We start from the raw sequence: 17,429 nt of genomic DNA on the forward strand, positions 1-17,429 counted from the left end.
CGGTTTACAGCCATAGTAAAAAACAAACAGCAATATACACGTAAAACCATAATTAAAAAACTTATTACATAACTGGCCGAATTAAAACATTTAAAGTAAAATCCCGTAAAATATAAAATGTTAAAACATTAAAATTAATTAAAATCCCATTAAAAAATCCTATGCCAGTCCTGCGCGAACAAACAAATAGGTCTTCAGCTCGCGGCAGAAAGTCTGAAGGTCCGGCAGTTGCCGAAGTCCAGGGGGAAGTTCGTTCCAAAGGGTGGGAGCCCCCACAGAGAAGGCCCTCCCCCTGGGGGCCGCCAGCCGACATTGCTTGGCGGACGGCACCCTAAGGAGTCCCTCTCTGTGCGAGCATACAGGTCAGTGGGAGGTATTCGGTAACAGCAGGCGGTCCCGTAAGTACCCTGGCCCTAAGCCATGGAGCGCTTTAAAGGTAGTCACCAACACCTTGAAGTGCACCCGAAAGACCACAGGTAGCCAGTGCAGACTGGGCAGGAGTGGTGCTACATGGGAGCAACGTGTGGCTCCCACTATCACCCGCGCAGCTGTATTCTGAACCAACTGGAGCCTCCGGGTACTCTTCAAGGGGAGCCCCATGTAGAGAGCATTACAGTAGTCCAAGCGAGAGGTAACCAGAGCATGAGTGACCGTGCATAAGGCATCCCGGTCAAGGAAGGGGCGAACCTGGTAAAAAGCCCTCCTGGTGACAATCGTCAAATGATCTTCAAAAGACAACCGTCCATCCAGGAGGACGCCCAAGTTGCGCACCCTTTCCACTGGGGCCAATGATTTGCCCCCAACAGTCAGCCACGGCTGCAGCTGACTGTACCGGGGTGCCGGCATCCACAGCCACTCCGTCTTGGATGGATTGAGTTTGAGCCTCTTTCTCCCCATCCAGACCTGTACAGCTTCCAGACACCGGGACAGCACTTCGATGGCTTCATTGGGATGGCCTGGGGTAGAAAAGTACAGCTGCGTATCGTCAGCGTACAGTTTGTACCTCACCCCAAAGCCATTGATGATCTCACCCAGCGGCTTCATATAGATGTTGAACAGGAGAGGTGAGAGAATCGACCCCTGCGGCACCCCACATGTGAGGGGCCTCGCGGTCGATCTCTGCCCTCCTGCCAACACCGTCTGCGACCGGTCAGAGAGATAGCAGGAGAACCACCGATAAATGGTGCCTCCCACTCCCAAACTCCCTAACCGGTGAAGCAGGATACCATGGTCGATGGTATCAAAAGCCGCCGAGAGATCTAATAGGACCAGGGCAGAGGAGCAACCCCTGTCCCTGGCCCTCCAGAGATCATCAACCAATGCGACCAAAGCCGTCTCCGTGCTGTACCCGGGTCAGAAGCCAGACTGGAACGGGTCTAGATAGACAGTTTCATCCAGGTATTGGGGTAATTGACGTGCCACCACACTCTCAACAACCTTCGCCACAAAGCGAAGGTTGGAGACAGGACGGTAATTTCCTAAAACAGCCAGGTCCAGGGAGGGCTTCTTGAGGAGGGGTCTCACCACTGCCTCTTTCAAGGCGGTGGGGAAAACCCCCTCCATCAAAGAAGCATTTATAATCCCCTGGAGCCAGCCTCGTGTCACCTCCTGTGTGGCCAGCACCAACCCGGAGGGGCCCGGGTCCAATAAACATGTGGTGGCATTCAACCGCCCCAACAACCTGTCCATGTCCTCGGGAGTCACAGGGTCAAATCTATCCCAAATAGTCTCAACAAGACGTGTCTCCAGCCCCTCACCTGAATCTACCCACTGTTGATCCAATCTGTCCCGAAGCTGAACGATTTTATCGTATAGATAACCACTAAGCTCCTCGGCACGGCCCTGTAAGGGGTCATCTCGCACCTCCTGATAAAGGAGGGATAAATAAATAAATTAATTTATTTATTTATGTATTTATTTATTTATTTATTTATTTATTTATTAATCCAATTTCTATACCGCCCTTCTCCTGAAGGACTCAAGGCGGTGTACAGCCATATTAAAAATACAAAAATACACATAAATAACAGATTAAAAAAACATTTAAAACAAATATATTAATTGGCCAGATTGCTAAAATGGTCAAAGCCAACATAAAACCCTTTAAAATTTAAAAGCTATAATTAAAATACATTTAAAATACATTTAGGCTAGTCCCGCACGATTAAATAATAAAGTTTTTAATTTCCCGCTTGAAGGTTCGGAGGTCGGGGAGTTGGCGTAACCTCGGAGGTAACTCGTTCCAAAGAGCCGGTGCTGCCACAGAGAAGGCTCTCCCTCTGGGGGCCACCAACCAACATTGTTTGGTCGACGGCACCCTGAGCAGGCCCACTCTGTGGGAGCGCACAGGTCATTGGAAGGCTATCGGTGGCAGAAGGCGGTCTCATAGATACCCCGGTCCTAAGCCATGGAGCGCTTTGAAGGTGGTCACTAACACCTTGAATTGCACCCGGAAGGCTACCGGCAGCCAGTGCAAGCCACGCAGGATAGGTGTTATATGGGAGCAACGTGGTGCTCCCTCTATTACCCGCGAAGCTGCATTCTGGACTAGCTGGAGCCTCCTGGTGCTCTTCAAGAGGAGCCCCATGTAGAGAGCATTGCAATAGTCCAGGTGAGAGGTAACGAGGGTGTGAGTGACCGTGCGTAAGGAGTCCCGGTCAAGGAAGGGGCGCAACTGGTGAATCAGGCGAACCTGATAAAATGCTCCCCTGGCGACGGCCATCAGATGTTCTTCTAAAGACAGCCGATCGTCCAGGAGAACGCCCAAGTTGTGCACCCTTCCCCTGGGGGCCAGTACTTCACCCCCAACAGTCAGCGATGGCGAAAGCTGGCTGTACCGGGACGCCGGAACCCACAGCCACTCTGTCTTGGTCGGGTTGAGCTGGAGCCTGTTCCTCCCCATCCAGACCCGCACGGCCTCAAGACACCGGGCCATCACCTCGACAGCTTCGTTGGGGTGGTTTGGAGTGGAAATGTACAGCTGAGTATCATCAGCGTACAGGTGATAGTCCACCCCAAAACCACGGTAAACTCACCCAGCGGCTTCATGTAGATGATGAAAAGACCCCTGAGGCACCCCACAAGTGAGGTACCTACAGGTACCTCCTCAGGCTCAGCCTGGTCATCTTCTACAGGAATTACATTGTACAAGATTGGGGACATTATCATTTAACTATTTCAAGCACAATCATTGGCCCACTTATGTATGAGAGCGGCTGGGACCATTTCTTAGCCAGGGACTGTTGGAAAACGTTGATACTTAAAATTCCTCTATCTCACATATCTGCATTTCTTGGTCATAAGCTGCTCCTTAGTATTCAGGTTTGGCCTTAAAATGACAATGTAGCATGTGGGGATAAAGATACAGCCTAGCAGACCAACGTTGGAGGCCAAGATGGAGAAGATCTGCACAGCCACCATATATTTTCCTCTGGTGCACAGATAGGTGGGCACAAAAGTCATCCAGACACTGCAGAAGACAGGCATGCTGAAGGTGATCAGTTTGGCTTCATTGAAGGCCCCAGGCAGGTTCCTGGCCAGGAAAACCAGGAACTCTCAACTCTGATTGGATGGTGGGGAATGGAAGGATTTATACTCCTTGCAAACAGCTGGCCATTTGCATTCTTTTGGCGAGTCATTAAGGCCACCTGGAGGTTTATCTGTGTTGTCAGAGTCACCTGAATAGTGCAAATGGGTGTGGAGCCTTCTTGGAAGTGCCGAAAGGACTGTGTTGTAGACTGCAGATAGATGAGGTTGTATCGCTCCCTGGATGACTGAGAATCTCCATAGATACTAGTCTATTTTAATTTACTTTCTGACAGCCCTCATTGCCTTTCTCACTGCAATAGTCCATCCAACCCCCCACACCCCACACCCCACTAGCTACCCCGGAGCATTAACAGAGAATTTCTCTTGTCCACAGAGTTTACAAATATTTGGGGAGAGGAAAAAGTCTGATCTTCTCTCATACAGAGACTGTGATTCTGCCATTAACCTGGTTCCTGGCACCAAAATTCCTTCCAAGGGGCAATATCAAGCGATTCTGCTTGCTGTTAATATACGTAACGTTATGTGTTGTAGGGTTTTTTTCCCATTTTCCCATCAAAAATACCCAAGGGAAATGATTCCGGCTTCAGTTCTATCCTCTGTTCAATTATCTCTTCAAGCCACTTTCTTATCTCATGCTAATATTTTCTGGCCTTAGGGCAGGTCCACCACATGTGTAGAACCTTCCCTGCCTGTAGCCACATCTCTACCACTCAGTCAATCGATTGTTTCTTATCTCATGCTAATATTTTCTGGCCTTAGGGCAGGTCCACCACATGTGTAGAACCTTCCCTGCCTGTAGCCACATCTCTACCACTCAGTCAATCGATTGAAGAACATCTTGGCCAATCTAGCTGGTGGTAAGTGCCAACGGTAGAACATTATATCAAGGTTCTCCTTATAAGCACCTGACATCATTAGTTTGTAGTTTTTCTCCCATTATTTATCCCAATGATCTAATTCAATGCTATGCCCAAAATTTCTAGCCCAACCCAAATCATTGTCTCCTTCACATTTTCTTCTTCCGTTTTAAATCTTAATACAAAATTATATATTTTAGTAATCATTTTTCCCCTCTTCCTAATAATATTTTATCAAGTTCCAATTGTTCTCCATAAATGCCATATTATTCTTGATCCTTTTATATATGGGAGGTATAGTAAATATACCTCCCATATAGTATATATAGTATATATAGTATATATAGTATATAGTACATATACTATATAGTATAGAGTATATATACTATATACTAATACTAATACTAAGACATCATAAAAAAGGACAACAACGAATGTTCTTTCTGCCCCAACTCAGAAAGCTCAAACTGCCCAAGGAGCTACTGATTCAGTTCTACAGAGGAATTATTGAGTCAGTACAGCATTCAAATCATGAATTCAAGACTGAACGGGGAGAGGAAAATAATGTGGATTTTTTTTCCGTCCCATCTTTGGATTTGAGTCTTTTCTTCAACTCTGACTGGATGGTGGGGAATGGAAGGATTTATACTCCTTGCAGACAGCTGGCCATTTGCATTCTTTTAGCAAGTCATTAAGGCCACCTGTCAGAGTTACCTGAATAGTGCAAATGGGTGTGGAGCCTTCTTGGAACTGCCGAAAGGACTGTATTGTAGACTGCAGATAGATGAGGTTGTATCCCTTCCTGGATGACTAAAAATCTCCATAGATACGAGTCTTTTCTAATTTACCTTCTGACAGCCCTCATCGATTTAAGAACATCTTGGCCAATCTAGCTGGTGGTAAGTGCCAACGGTAGAACATTATATCAAGGTTCTCCTTATAAGCACCTGATATCACTAGTTTGTAGTTTTTCTCCCATTATTTATCCCAATGATCTAATTCAATGCTATGCCCAAAATTTCTAGCCCAACCCAAATCATTGTCTCCTTCACATTTTCTTCATCCATTTTAAATCTTAATAGAAAATTATATATTTTAGTAATCATTTTCCCCCTGTTCCTAATAATATTTTATCAAGTTCCAATTGTTCTCCATAAATGCCATATTATTCTTGATCCTTTTTATATTTTATTTGGATTTGCAGATACAGCCACCAATCAATTTTTATTCCTTGATTTTTTTTTAGATCCTGATCCGATTTTAAATTTCCTTGTTCGTCCAATAATTCGGAATACCTTACCATTTTGTTTATGTCTTTGGATAAATTATTGCCTCCATTGTTAATATCCAAATTGTCTCTGAAAGTACATATGGATTTTATTTTTCCCTTCCCACAGGAACACATTCTATCCCAATTGGAGATGGAGTCCCTCTAAGGTTAATACCCTCTTGTTGTTTAATTGGACCCAGTCTTTAAGCCAAGTTGCTGCTATCACTTGATAGTATAATTCCCAATCAGGGAGGCCAAAGACTCGTCTAGAATCCTGTAGAAGTTTAAGCTTTATTCAGGCTTTTTTCCTAAACCAAATAAATTTACTGGTTATTTTATTTAATTGATCAAAAAATGTTTTCCCCAATATCAAATGTCAGCCAGAGTCACTCGCCCTGCAACATTATTTGGTCTTAAATTTGCAAAATATGACCATGCCAATCACCAACTTCAGCTCCTGAATTTTTTGTGCCCAAGAATCAAAGCACACTGATCAAAAGTGTGGATAAATGAATCATACATTTATTTATTAATTCACATATTTTATATTTGATTATTAGATTGGATGTTAATTTCACTATCCTTGAACTTCATAGTTTTAATTCTTTCGTTATTAAATCACCTTAATTATCAAACAGATGCAAAGGAAGCCTACAAACCCTGGAATAACTTCCGTGAATCATTAAACGTCATAAACCTATGAAACCAATTCACAATCAGTTTCCCACTTTTATCATTAGATGTTCCTTAGTGTTTAGATTAGGTCTCAGGATGATAATGTAGCACTTGGGGAAGAAGATGCAGCCCAGTAGACCAGCACTGGAAGCCAAGATGGAGAAGATCTGCACGACCACCAAGAACTTTCCTTTAGTGCTCAGGTAGGTGGGCAGGAAGGAGACCCAGACGCTGCAGAAGACCAGCATGCTGAAGGTGATCAGCTTGGCCTCATTGAAGGCCCCAGGCAGGTTCCTGGCCAGGAAAGCCACTGTGAAGCAAATGATAGCTAGGAAACACATATAGCCAAGGACAAGATAAAACATGACGACAGAGCCTTCGTTGCACTGAAGGATGATCTCTTCTGGCTGGGTGTGTAAGTCAGAGTCAGGGAAAGGGGGAGAAATTCCAAGCCACATCGCACAGATGAAAACTTGGCCAGCAGAACAAAGAAGAATGATGGAGTTGGCCAAGCCCTTCCCCAACCATCTTCTCACTTTGTTCCCTGGTTTTGTGGCCAGGAAGGCCAGCACCACTGTGATTGTTTTGGCCAACACAGAAGACACAGCTACTGAGAAGACAATGCTGAACACCGTCTGTTGGAGAAGACAGGTAGCTTTCCTTGGTTGACCAATGAAGAGAAATGATTCCGGCTTCAGTTCTATCCTCTGTTCAATTATCTCTTCAAGCCACTTTCTTATCTCATGCTAATATTTTCTGGCCTTAGGGCAGGTCCACCACATGTGTAGAACCTTCCCTGCCTGTAGCCACATCTCTACCACTCAGTCAATCGATTGAAGAACATCTTGGCCAATCTAGCTGGTGGTAAGTGCCAACGGTAGAACATTATATCAAGGTTCTCCTTATAAGCACCTGACATCATTAGTTTGTAGTTTTTCTCCCATTATTTATCCCAATGATCTAATTCAATGCTATGCCCAAAATTTCTAGCCCAGCCCAAATCATTGTCTCCTTCACATTTTCTTCTTCCGTTTTAAATCTTAATACAAAATTATATATTTTAGTAATCATTTTTCCCCTCTTCCTAATAATATTTATATTTGATTATTAGATTGGATGTTAATTTCACTATCCTTGAACTTCATAGTTTTAATTCTTTCATTATTAAAGGTAAAGGTAAAGGTTCCCCTCGCACATATGTGCTAGTTGTTCCCGACTCTAGGGGGCGGTGCTCATCTCCGTTTCAAAGCCGAAGAGCCAGTGCTGTCCGAAGACGTCTCTGTGGTCATGTGGCCAGCATGACTCAATGCCAAAGGCGCACAGAACGCTGTTACCTTCCCACCAAAGGTGGTCCCTATTTTTTCTACTTGCATTTTTACATGCTTTCGAAACTGCTAGGTTGGCAGAAGCTGGGACAAGTAACGGGAGCTCACCCCGTTACACAGCAGCACCAAGGATTCGAACCGCTGAGCTGCCGACCTTTCGATCAACAAGCTCAACGTCCTAGCCCCTGAGCCACTGCGTCCCTCCTGCAACATTATTTGGTCTTAAATTTGCAAAAGGGATTTATAGGACCATGCCAATCAACAACTTCAGCTCCTGACTTTTTTGTGTCCAAGAATCAAAGCACACTGATGTGGATAAATGAATCATACATTTATTTATTAATTCACATATTTTATATTTGATTATTAGATTGGATGTTAATTTCACTATTCTTGAACTTCATAGTTTTAATTCTTTCGTTATTAAATCACCTTAATTATCAAACAGATGCAAAGGAAGCCTACAAACCCTGGAATAACTTCAGTGAATCATTAAACATCATAAGCCTACGAAACCAATTCACAATCAGTTTCCCACTTTTATCATTAGATGTTCCTTAGTGTTTAGATTAGGTCTCAGGAGGATAATGTAGCACTTGGGGAAGAAGATGCAGCCCAGTAGACCAGCACTGGAAGCCAAGATGGAGAAGATCTGCACGACCACCAAGAACTTTCCTTTAGTGCTCAGGTAGGTGGGCAGGAAGGAGACCCAGACGCTGCAGAAGACCAGCATGCTGAAGGTGATCAGCTTGGCCTCATTGAAGGCCCCAGGCAGGTTCCTGGCCAGGAAAGCCACTGTGAAGCAAATGATAGCTAGGAAACACATATAGCCAAGGACAAGATAAAACATGACGACAGAGCCTTCGTTGCACTGAAGGATGATCTCTTCTGGCTGGGTGTGTAAGTCAGAGTCAGGGAATGGGGGAGAAATTCCAAGCCACATGGCACAGATGAAAACTTGGCCAGCAGAACAAAGAAGGATGATGGAGTTGGCCAAGCCCTTCCCCAACCATCTTCTCACTTTGTTCCCTGGTTTTGTGGCCAGGAAGGCCAGCACCACTGTGATTGTTTTGGCCAACACAGAAGACACAGCTACTGAGAAGACAATGCTGAACACCGTCTGTTGGAGAAGACAGGTAGCTTTCCTTGGTTGACCAATGAAGAGAAATGAGGACAAAAAGCAAAGGAGGAGGGAGACCAGAAGGATGAAGGAGAGGTCCCGGTTGTTGGCTTTGACAATGGGAGTTTCTAGGTATTTAATGAATATGATTAAAATAAATCCTGTGGTTAGGAACAAGAGTAAGGCAAAAGAGACCAGGATGATGCCCAGATGTTCTTCATAGGACAGGAAGGTTATTCTTTTGGGGATACATTGGACTCGGTTCTTGTTTGGATATTGATCATCTGGGCACTTGGTGCATTTTTCAGTATCTGAGAAAACAAAAAAGTAATATTTCTTTTATAGCTCTTTTCGCATTTCAAGAAAGATCTTCTTTGGATGTCAGATGATACTGAGCAAGCATGGCAGGTGCCAATATTCAAAATACAAATGGGGGCTGGTTGATAATGCTAACTGTGACTGCAGGAACATCCCACTAACTTTATATCATATCGTGATGGAATGTCCCCTCAGAAGGTTCCCTGGATCCCTGCATTAAAAACACCATCTTGAGGGCATTGCTGCTCAATGGCTAAATAGAATAGAATAGAATAGAATTCTTTATTGGCCAAGTGTGATTGGACACACAAGGAATTTCTCTTGGTGCATATGCTCTCAGTGTACATAAAAGAAAAGATACGTTCATCAAGAATCATAAGGTACAACACTTAATCATAGTCACAGGGTACAAATAAGCAATCAGGAAATAATCAATATCAATATAGATTGTAAGGATACAAGCAACAAAGTTACAGTCATACAGTCATAAGTGGAAGGAGATGGATGGTAGGAATGATGAGAAGATTAAGAGTAGTGCAGATTTAGTAAATAGTTTGACAGCGTTGAGGGAATTATTTGTTTAGCAGAGTGATGGCATTTGGGGGGAAAACTGTCCTTGTGTCTTCGCAAACTGAACACCGGAACACTGGGAAGGCAGCTCGCCACCTGCTCGCCCTTAGGTCAGGGGCCGGGGCCCATTCCCCGAGGCCCCGGAGCTGCCGCCTTCCCCAACCGGGTCAGGGAATGGTGCATTCCCCAACTCTGGCGTTTCCCCGGAGCTGCCACCAGCTCTTCCTTCACCCACTTGCTGCCCGCTCGCCACCTGTTCGCCTTTCGCCTTTGGTCAGGGCCCAGGGATACCTCATTCCCCTGAGACCCCGGAGCCACCCCCTGCTCGCCGCCTGCCTCAGCCAGGTCGGGGAATGCACCATTCCCCGACACTAGTCATGTCCCGGAGCAGCCGCCTGCTCTTCCTTCGCCACGCAGAGTATACTTACTTTCTTCCAGCGGCTGGCTGCCAGGAAAAGCAAGCGTCCAAAAGTTACTGGAATCCCTCACCTTGAATATGCCGCCGCCATTGCTGCTTGTTCCATGCACCGGCTGTGCAAGTGCACACCGTTTATTTCATTTATTTATCAGCAGCAGGTTGGGTGTGCGCTTGCACAGCCAGCGCATAGAACAAGGCAGAATATTCAAGGAGAGGAACTCCGGTAACTTTTGGATGCTTGCCTTTCCTGGCAGCCAGCCGCTGGAAGAAAGTAAGTATACTCTGCGTGGCGAAGGAAGAGCGGGCGGCGGCTCCAGGACAAGGCCGGTGTTGGGGAATGGTGCATTCCCCGACCCGGTTGAGGAAGCGGCAAGCAGGGGGCGACTCCAGGGTCTCAGGGAATGGGGCGTCCCTGGGCCCCGGCCCTTGACCAAAGGCGAAGGGCAAGCAGGCGGAGAGCGGGTGGTGAGTGGGTGGCAGCTCCGGAGAAAGGCCAGAGTTGGGGAATGGTACATTCCCTGACCCGGTTGAGGCAGGTGGCAGCTCCGGGGCCTAGGCGAAGGGAGAACAGGTGGCGAGGGAAAGGGAAAAGGCAGAATAGAAATTATTTTTTTTCCCTACTGGGTTCTGTGGGCATGGCTTGGTGGGGGGGGTGACTGAGTGGACATGGCTGTGAGTGACATTGAGTTGGCCACACCCACTCAGTCAAAGGACACACCCACCCACCAAGCCACACCCACAGGGTAGGTAGCAAAAAAATTTAGATTTCACCCCTGCCTTGGAGGCCTTCTAGTCCAACCCCCTGCTTAGGCAGGAAACCCTACACCACTTCAGACAAGTGGTTATCCAACATCTTCTTAAAAATTTCCAGTGTTGGAGAATTCACAATTTCTGGAGGCAAGCTGTTCCACTGATTAATTGTTCTAACTGCCAGGAAATTTCTCCTTACTTCTAAGTTGCTTCTCTCCTTGATGAATTTCCACCTATTGCTTCTTGTTCTACCCTCAGGTGCTTTGGAGAATAGCTTGACTCCCTCTTCTTTGTGGCAGCCTCTGAGATATTGGAAGACTGCTATCATGGCTCCCCTAGTCCTTCTTTTCATTAAACTAGGCATACCGATTTCCAGCAATCGTTTTTCATATGTTTTAGCCTCCAGTCCCCTAATCATTTTTGTTGCTCTTCTCTGTGTTCTTTCTAGAGTCTCAACATCTTTTTTACATCGTGGCGATATCTTTTGGGCTGTAATATAAACTTGGTTTGTGTGAGCAAAGGCCATTGATCTGAAACCATTTCTCAATTTCAAAGAATGCAGATGTTCCTAATAAGGGTCAACATGGGACAACAGTTCCAAACTGACAAGAAAAGAGAAATCTCCTCTGATGCATGTACCGTATTTTTTGGAGTATAAGACGCATCTTTTTTCCCCAAAAATGAGGGTGAAAATCTGGGTGCGTTTTATACTCTGAATGGAGCCCCACCCAGCTTCTCAAAGGGAGGTTTCAGAGGCTGAAAGAAGCTTCATAAAAGAAGCCCCCAAACAGAGCTTCAGAAAAGAAGCCTCCAAACAGAGCTTCAGAAAAGAAGCTCCCAAACAGAGCTTCAGAAAAGAAGCCTCCAAATAGAGCTTCAGAAAAGAAAGCCCCCAAACAGAGCTTCAGAAAAGGAGCCTCCAAATAGAGCTTCAGAAAAGAAGCTCCCAAACAAGAGCTTCAGAAAAGAAAGCTCCCAAACAGAGCTTCAGAAAAGAAGCCCCCAAACAGACCTTCAGAAAAGAAGTTCCCAAACAGAGCTTCAGAGGCTTTTTTTCTGAAGTTCTGTTTTGGAAGCTTTCAGAGGCAGAAAAAAGTATTTTCTGAAATGGAGTTTTAGAGGCAGGGAAAAAAAAAAAAGCAAGGCACAGAGCTCACAACCAAGGAACCTGTTGCTAAAGTTCACCTCTGGGAACAGCTGATTGGGGGCATTCCAGGAGGCCGATCCACCTTCCAATCAGCTTTTTTCTTATTTTCCTCCCCAAAAACTAAGATGCGTCTTATATTCCAGTGTGTTTTATACTCTGAAAAATACGGTAATCTTGCACAATCCACCGTGTCCTTCTATCTCTTCCTACCTCATCCCTCAAGATCTTTTTCGTATCCCTCCCATTATATGGAAAAAATTGAGCACCTTGAAAATTAGGAACCACAAAACTATCAACCTTCGATATGTCTCTTTTAAAATGCACATTGATCAACATGTTGGATGAATCTAGTACCCTTTCCTCTAGTGTGACCCACCTTCCTCAGTAGAGATGGTCCCTTCTGGACAAGGAACACAGTCATAGCAGCAAATTGGTTCTCCTTCTCGCTTCTGCTTGACAAATCCAGGATGACAATTTTCCACACATCTGGACTGAGGCAGGGACTAAGGAAAAAACAAGGAATGCCAAACAAAGTATGTTAGAAATAACCATCATTGAAAAATGGAGGTAGACATGAACATTAGTCAAGTAATTGCTTGGGTAAGTAGTTCACTTAGGTAAATAAGAAATTTTTAACTAACTCTCAATCTTGCAGGGGATATAACTACAGGCAGATTTTTCACTTAGTTCCTCCCTTTTGCTTCTAGAATATCTCATTGTAATACAGGACATTTCAATTTAATAAATTCTGGAGAGAAGCAATTGAGAAAAGATTTAAGCGTGAAGTAGCAGTTAGTGGTTCCTCCACATTCCTCCTTTCTTCGTGTATCCATGAGTTTAAAGCATGATGCTTTAGTCATATTAAAGTTTGGAATGAAATTTATTCTGAAAGGTTTGTGAAATTTGTATTTTACTAGATTTATTAAAACAGAATAAAAATGCAATGAAGAAAGAAACTTCCGGCCAATGGGATCGGGGAAGGTTTCTTCTAGACCACATGTGTCATTGAAAAGCCATCATCACCCCAATTTGAAAGTAGACCAGGACAACCTCCCAGTTAAGATATAAAGGAAAACTTGGTTACAGATTAGGGCTGGATTTGGTGCAGTGGTTAGAATGCAGAGTTGCAGGCTGACTCCTCTGTCCACTGCCAGGAGTTTGATCCTGACTGTCTCAAGGTTAACTCAGCTTTCCATCTTTCCAAGGTTGGTAAAATAAGGACCAGATTGTTGGGGGCAATATACCGACTCTGTAAACTGCTTAGAAAGTGCTAGATAGCACTATGGAGCTGTACATGGACAGCTAACATCAAAAACATCATCAAAAAAGGACAACAAAGAATGTTCTTTCTGCGCCAACTCAGTAAGCTCAAACTGCCCAAGGAGCTGCTGATTCAGTTCTACAGAGGAATTATTGAGTCTGTCATTTGCACCTCTATAACTGTCTGGTTCGGTTCTGCAACCCAACAAGAAAGATACAGACTTCAGAGGATAATTAGAACTGCGGAAAAAATAATTGCTACCAACCATTGAGGACCTGTATACTGCACGAATCAAGAAGAGGGCCGTGAAAATATTTACAGATCCCTCACATCCTGGACATAAACTGTTTCAACTCCTACCCTCAAAACGACGCTATAGAGCACTGCACACCAGAATAACTAGACACAAGAACAGTTTTTTCCCGAAGGCCATCACCCTGCTAAACAAATAATTCCCTCAACACTGTCAAACTATTTACTAAATCTGCACTACTATTAATCTTCTAATCGTTCCCATCACCAATCTCTTTCCACTTATGACTGTATGACTGTAACTTTGTTGCTGGCAATCCTTATGATTTATATTGATATATTGACCATCATTTGTGTTGTAAATGTTGTACCTTGATGAAGGTGTCTTTTCTTTTATGTACACTGAGAGCATATGCACCAAGACAAATTCCTTATGTGTCTAATCACACTTGGCCAATAAAGAATTCTATTCTATTCTATTCTATTCTACATAAGTCTAAACGCTATTGCTATTTATTTGTATATTGATTTGTTAATTTTATATGGCCGCCATGCTGGTGAACTAAGACTGCCTAGTTTTTAGACCTGTAGAAAGATGAGATGGAAATGAGGTGCCCTAAAAACGGATAAGTCATGCACTTTTTGCTGCATCACAAGGGATATGAGTAGGAGCCCTGTGTCAGAAAGAGATGTTTCTAAGGCAGGGGTGTCAAACTCTCTTTCATTGATGGCTGCATCAGGGTTGTGTTTGATCTCAGGGGGGCGGGGAAGAGGTGTGTGGCCTGGGGATATGGCCAGCTTGATGTCACTCATTGAGGCTTCATTTTTGGCCATGATGGCCTCCTTCAGCCCTCTGCCAGTGAAAACAGAGCTTGGGGGGGACCGCACGTGGCCCACCGAGGCTCCGTTTGTGGCCGTGACAGGCTCCTGCAGCCCTTTGCCAGTGAAAATGGAGCTCGGGAAGGCTGTGTACTGGGCTGTTTCCAAGGTGGGCCCGTGGGACAGATCTAAGCACCCCATGGATTGGATCCAGCCTCCGGGCCTTGAGTTTGACACCCCTGTTCTAAAGCCAAGTTAGGTATCCAAAAAAGGTTCCTTTCTATTGAAAAACCACAGTTAGGTGACACCAACTGGCATGAAAATACAGAGCTACATTTATAATCAGCTACATTTGGAGACTCCTTTCTCCCAGAGAGACTTAAGGTAGCTAATAATCAAAGCAAACAACTGCATTCAAGGTTGTTCCTTATGAAGTGATAAGCTAAAGACGCAATCTAAGTAACTTCCCCCCACCCGCCCCAGTTTGTCCCTCATTTCTTCCAATATGAAGAAGGGCTTTTCTTTGGATCAAGTCATGTTTCAGTGCTTCAATTTTCTGGGTCAGGGCAGATCAGAACAGTCAATACGATTGCATATTGCCTTGGACTTTCTCCTTGGACTTTCTCCTCAGGAGCAGAAGGCCTATTTGTCTGTCCCAGTGGTGAAATCCAATTTTTTTCACTACCGGTTCTGTGGGCGTGGCTTGGTGGGCAGGACAGGGGAAGAATACTGCAAAATCCTCATTCCCTCCCCACTCCAGGGGAAGGATACTGCAAAATCCCCATTCGCTCCCCAATTTGGGGCCAACCAGAGGTGGTATTTGTTGGTTCTCTGAACTACTCAATACTTCTACTACTGGTTCTATGAGAACCAAAATCCCCAGCATTTGATGTCTATTTTCAATAGTTTTATCCAGATACTTGTTTGCACAGGGTACACAAAATAGCCATCATCACCCAGCATCTCACGTTGGACATCGCTGAATCAATTTAAAACCATGTTCCATATCACAGTATCTTAGGGACACTTTGTCAATTATATTGAAGACAATAAGGCACTTTAAAAAAAACTATAAGGGTTTTATTCCCCAAATTCAATTTTCACTGAAGCCTATTTGGCAGGGGTGAAATCTACTTACCTTCCTTAACGGTTAGGGAGTGTGTGCATGTCATATGCGCACGCGGACCCTCTGAGCATGCGCAAAACCGTCTGTGCATCCACATAGAGAAAAAAACACATTACTTCCTGGTTAAAACCAGGAAGTAATGACAACCGGGTGGGTGGGTGGAGCCTTGCACCACCGTTGCTACCGGTTCTCCGAACCACCCACCGCAATCGCTACCAATTCGGCCGAACCGGGAGCATTTCACCCCTGCTATTTGGTGAATAGGCTTAGCTACTTGAAATGTGTCCTAAGGCTTTGGAAAATAGAAAACGCACCAATATTTAATTCACCTTGTTGAGCAACTTTAGCTGTGAAATAGCATGTCGATCGATAGTAAGTCTCTCTCTTTCAAAAACCCCTAGTTTCATTTTAATGGGATCCTCCCTGGTGAGAATGATCGAGCTGATGATCTTCAGATCTGCTGCGACATCACCATTTCGGTCCAAATACATTAGGAGGTGGGAAATATTCCAAAACTCATTCTTCTTCAAAAATGGATGGAACTGGAATAAAAATATCCAGGAATGTTAAAAGCAGAATCCTTGGGTGGTGGTTGTTTTTATCCCATGTGGCCTTTCCACATTTGAATCTTTCTTCTACAGTTGTCTAACTTGCAAATATCCTGAATTGGAAGAACAGGTGTTATCACTATCCTCAAAAGAGAAAAAGAAAGGTTCAGCAAATGTTTTACACACACACACACACTTATAAATATATTTTATATATATTTGGGGGGGAATCCACAGTGCCACATGATTTAGATTAGCAGGAAATCTGACGATTCTAGCTAATATAAATCACGCATCACAGTTGATTGTCACCCAGCTGATTGTTTGAAATACCAATTCGCCCAAACAGGTAGCATTTTTACTACTGGTTCACCTGAACCAATCCGAACTGGTAGCATGTCACCTCTGATATACATATTCTGGAGTAGCCTTCAGAAGTTGGAGGTGCTCACTGGTGGCTTTCAAAAAGAGACTGGAAAACCATGTGTCTGAAATGGTATAGGGCAGTGAGGGCTAACATTTTTGGTGTCATGTGCTGGGGGAGCACAGGGTGGGGTCATGCACGTGCCCACACCCATAATTCAATGCACCCCACACCCCGTGCATGTGCACATGATCCCCTGCACTCCCCCTGCTTTTGGCATGTGGTGGTACGGTGGGCCCAGTAGACCCGTTTTTCACCCTCCCCAAGCTCCAGAGGCTTACTTGGAGCCTGGGGAGGGCAAAAACAGCCTTCCCCACCCCCCTGGAGGCCTTCTGGAGGCCATAAACAGGCTATTTGCCGACTTCCGGTGGGACAGGAAGGCCTGTTTTTTGTTCTCCCCAGGCTCCTGAGTCTTTCTAGGAGCTTAGGGAGGTGGAAACTGCCTTCCCCACCCCACTCACCCGGAGGCCCTCCGAAGGCCAGAAATGGCCCAGTTCTCAAAAATGGAACCCAGGAGGGCTACGTGCGGCCCTCCTGAGCTCCATTTTCACTGGTAGAGGTACCACAAGCCGATCCTTCACTATTTCCAGGGAAGCCCCATGGGCCAGTTCTAAACACCCCACAGATCAGATCTGGCCTGCAGGACTTGAGTTTGACACCCCTGTCTCAGAGTGTTAGATATGGAAAAAATGAGTTCAGTCACAAGAGAAGAGATTCTGGCTGAATGAGATGAAAAACATCCTAAAAGGAGGAACAATTTTAGAGCTGATCTAGTGAACCGGAGAAGCTCAAGTTTCCTCTTCACTGATTGCTTTAACACAAAGATCCAGCAGTCATTACTTAAAGAAGCTTTAACTGGAATTTCTGCAGACAGGAGGAGTTGTACTAGATGGCCTCAGGGACTCCTTCAAATTTATGAACATAAAATTCTAAAATGCTAATTGCAAATTCATAGAGACAGGAATTTATTTTAAAATTCATGCATACTTTATAAAATTAA

At 44.7% G+C, this 17,429-nt stretch overlaps 1 protein-coding gene across 1 annotated transcript; it reads right to left on the bottom strand.

Annotated features, from left to right (window-relative positions):
* Positions 1 to 6,392: 6,392 nt before the first annotated feature.
* LOC131190434 (vomeronasal type-2 receptor 26-like) lies at positions 6,393 to 6,932 on the bottom strand (the record flags this gene model as incomplete). Its single annotated transcript, XM_058167756.1, has 1 exon — positions 6,393 to 6,932. A coding segment is annotated over one exon (540 nt), but the record flags the coding sequence as incomplete, so codon positions are not given.
* Positions 6,933 to 17,429: the final 10,497 nt, after the last annotated feature.

The sequence above is a fragment of the Ahaetulla prasina genome, chromosome 2, assembly GCF_028640845.1.
Source record: "Ahaetulla prasina isolate Xishuangbanna chromosome 2, ASM2864084v1, whole genome shotgun sequence".
NCBI lineage: Eukaryota > Metazoa > Chordata > Lepidosauria > Squamata > Colubridae > Ahaetulla > Ahaetulla prasina.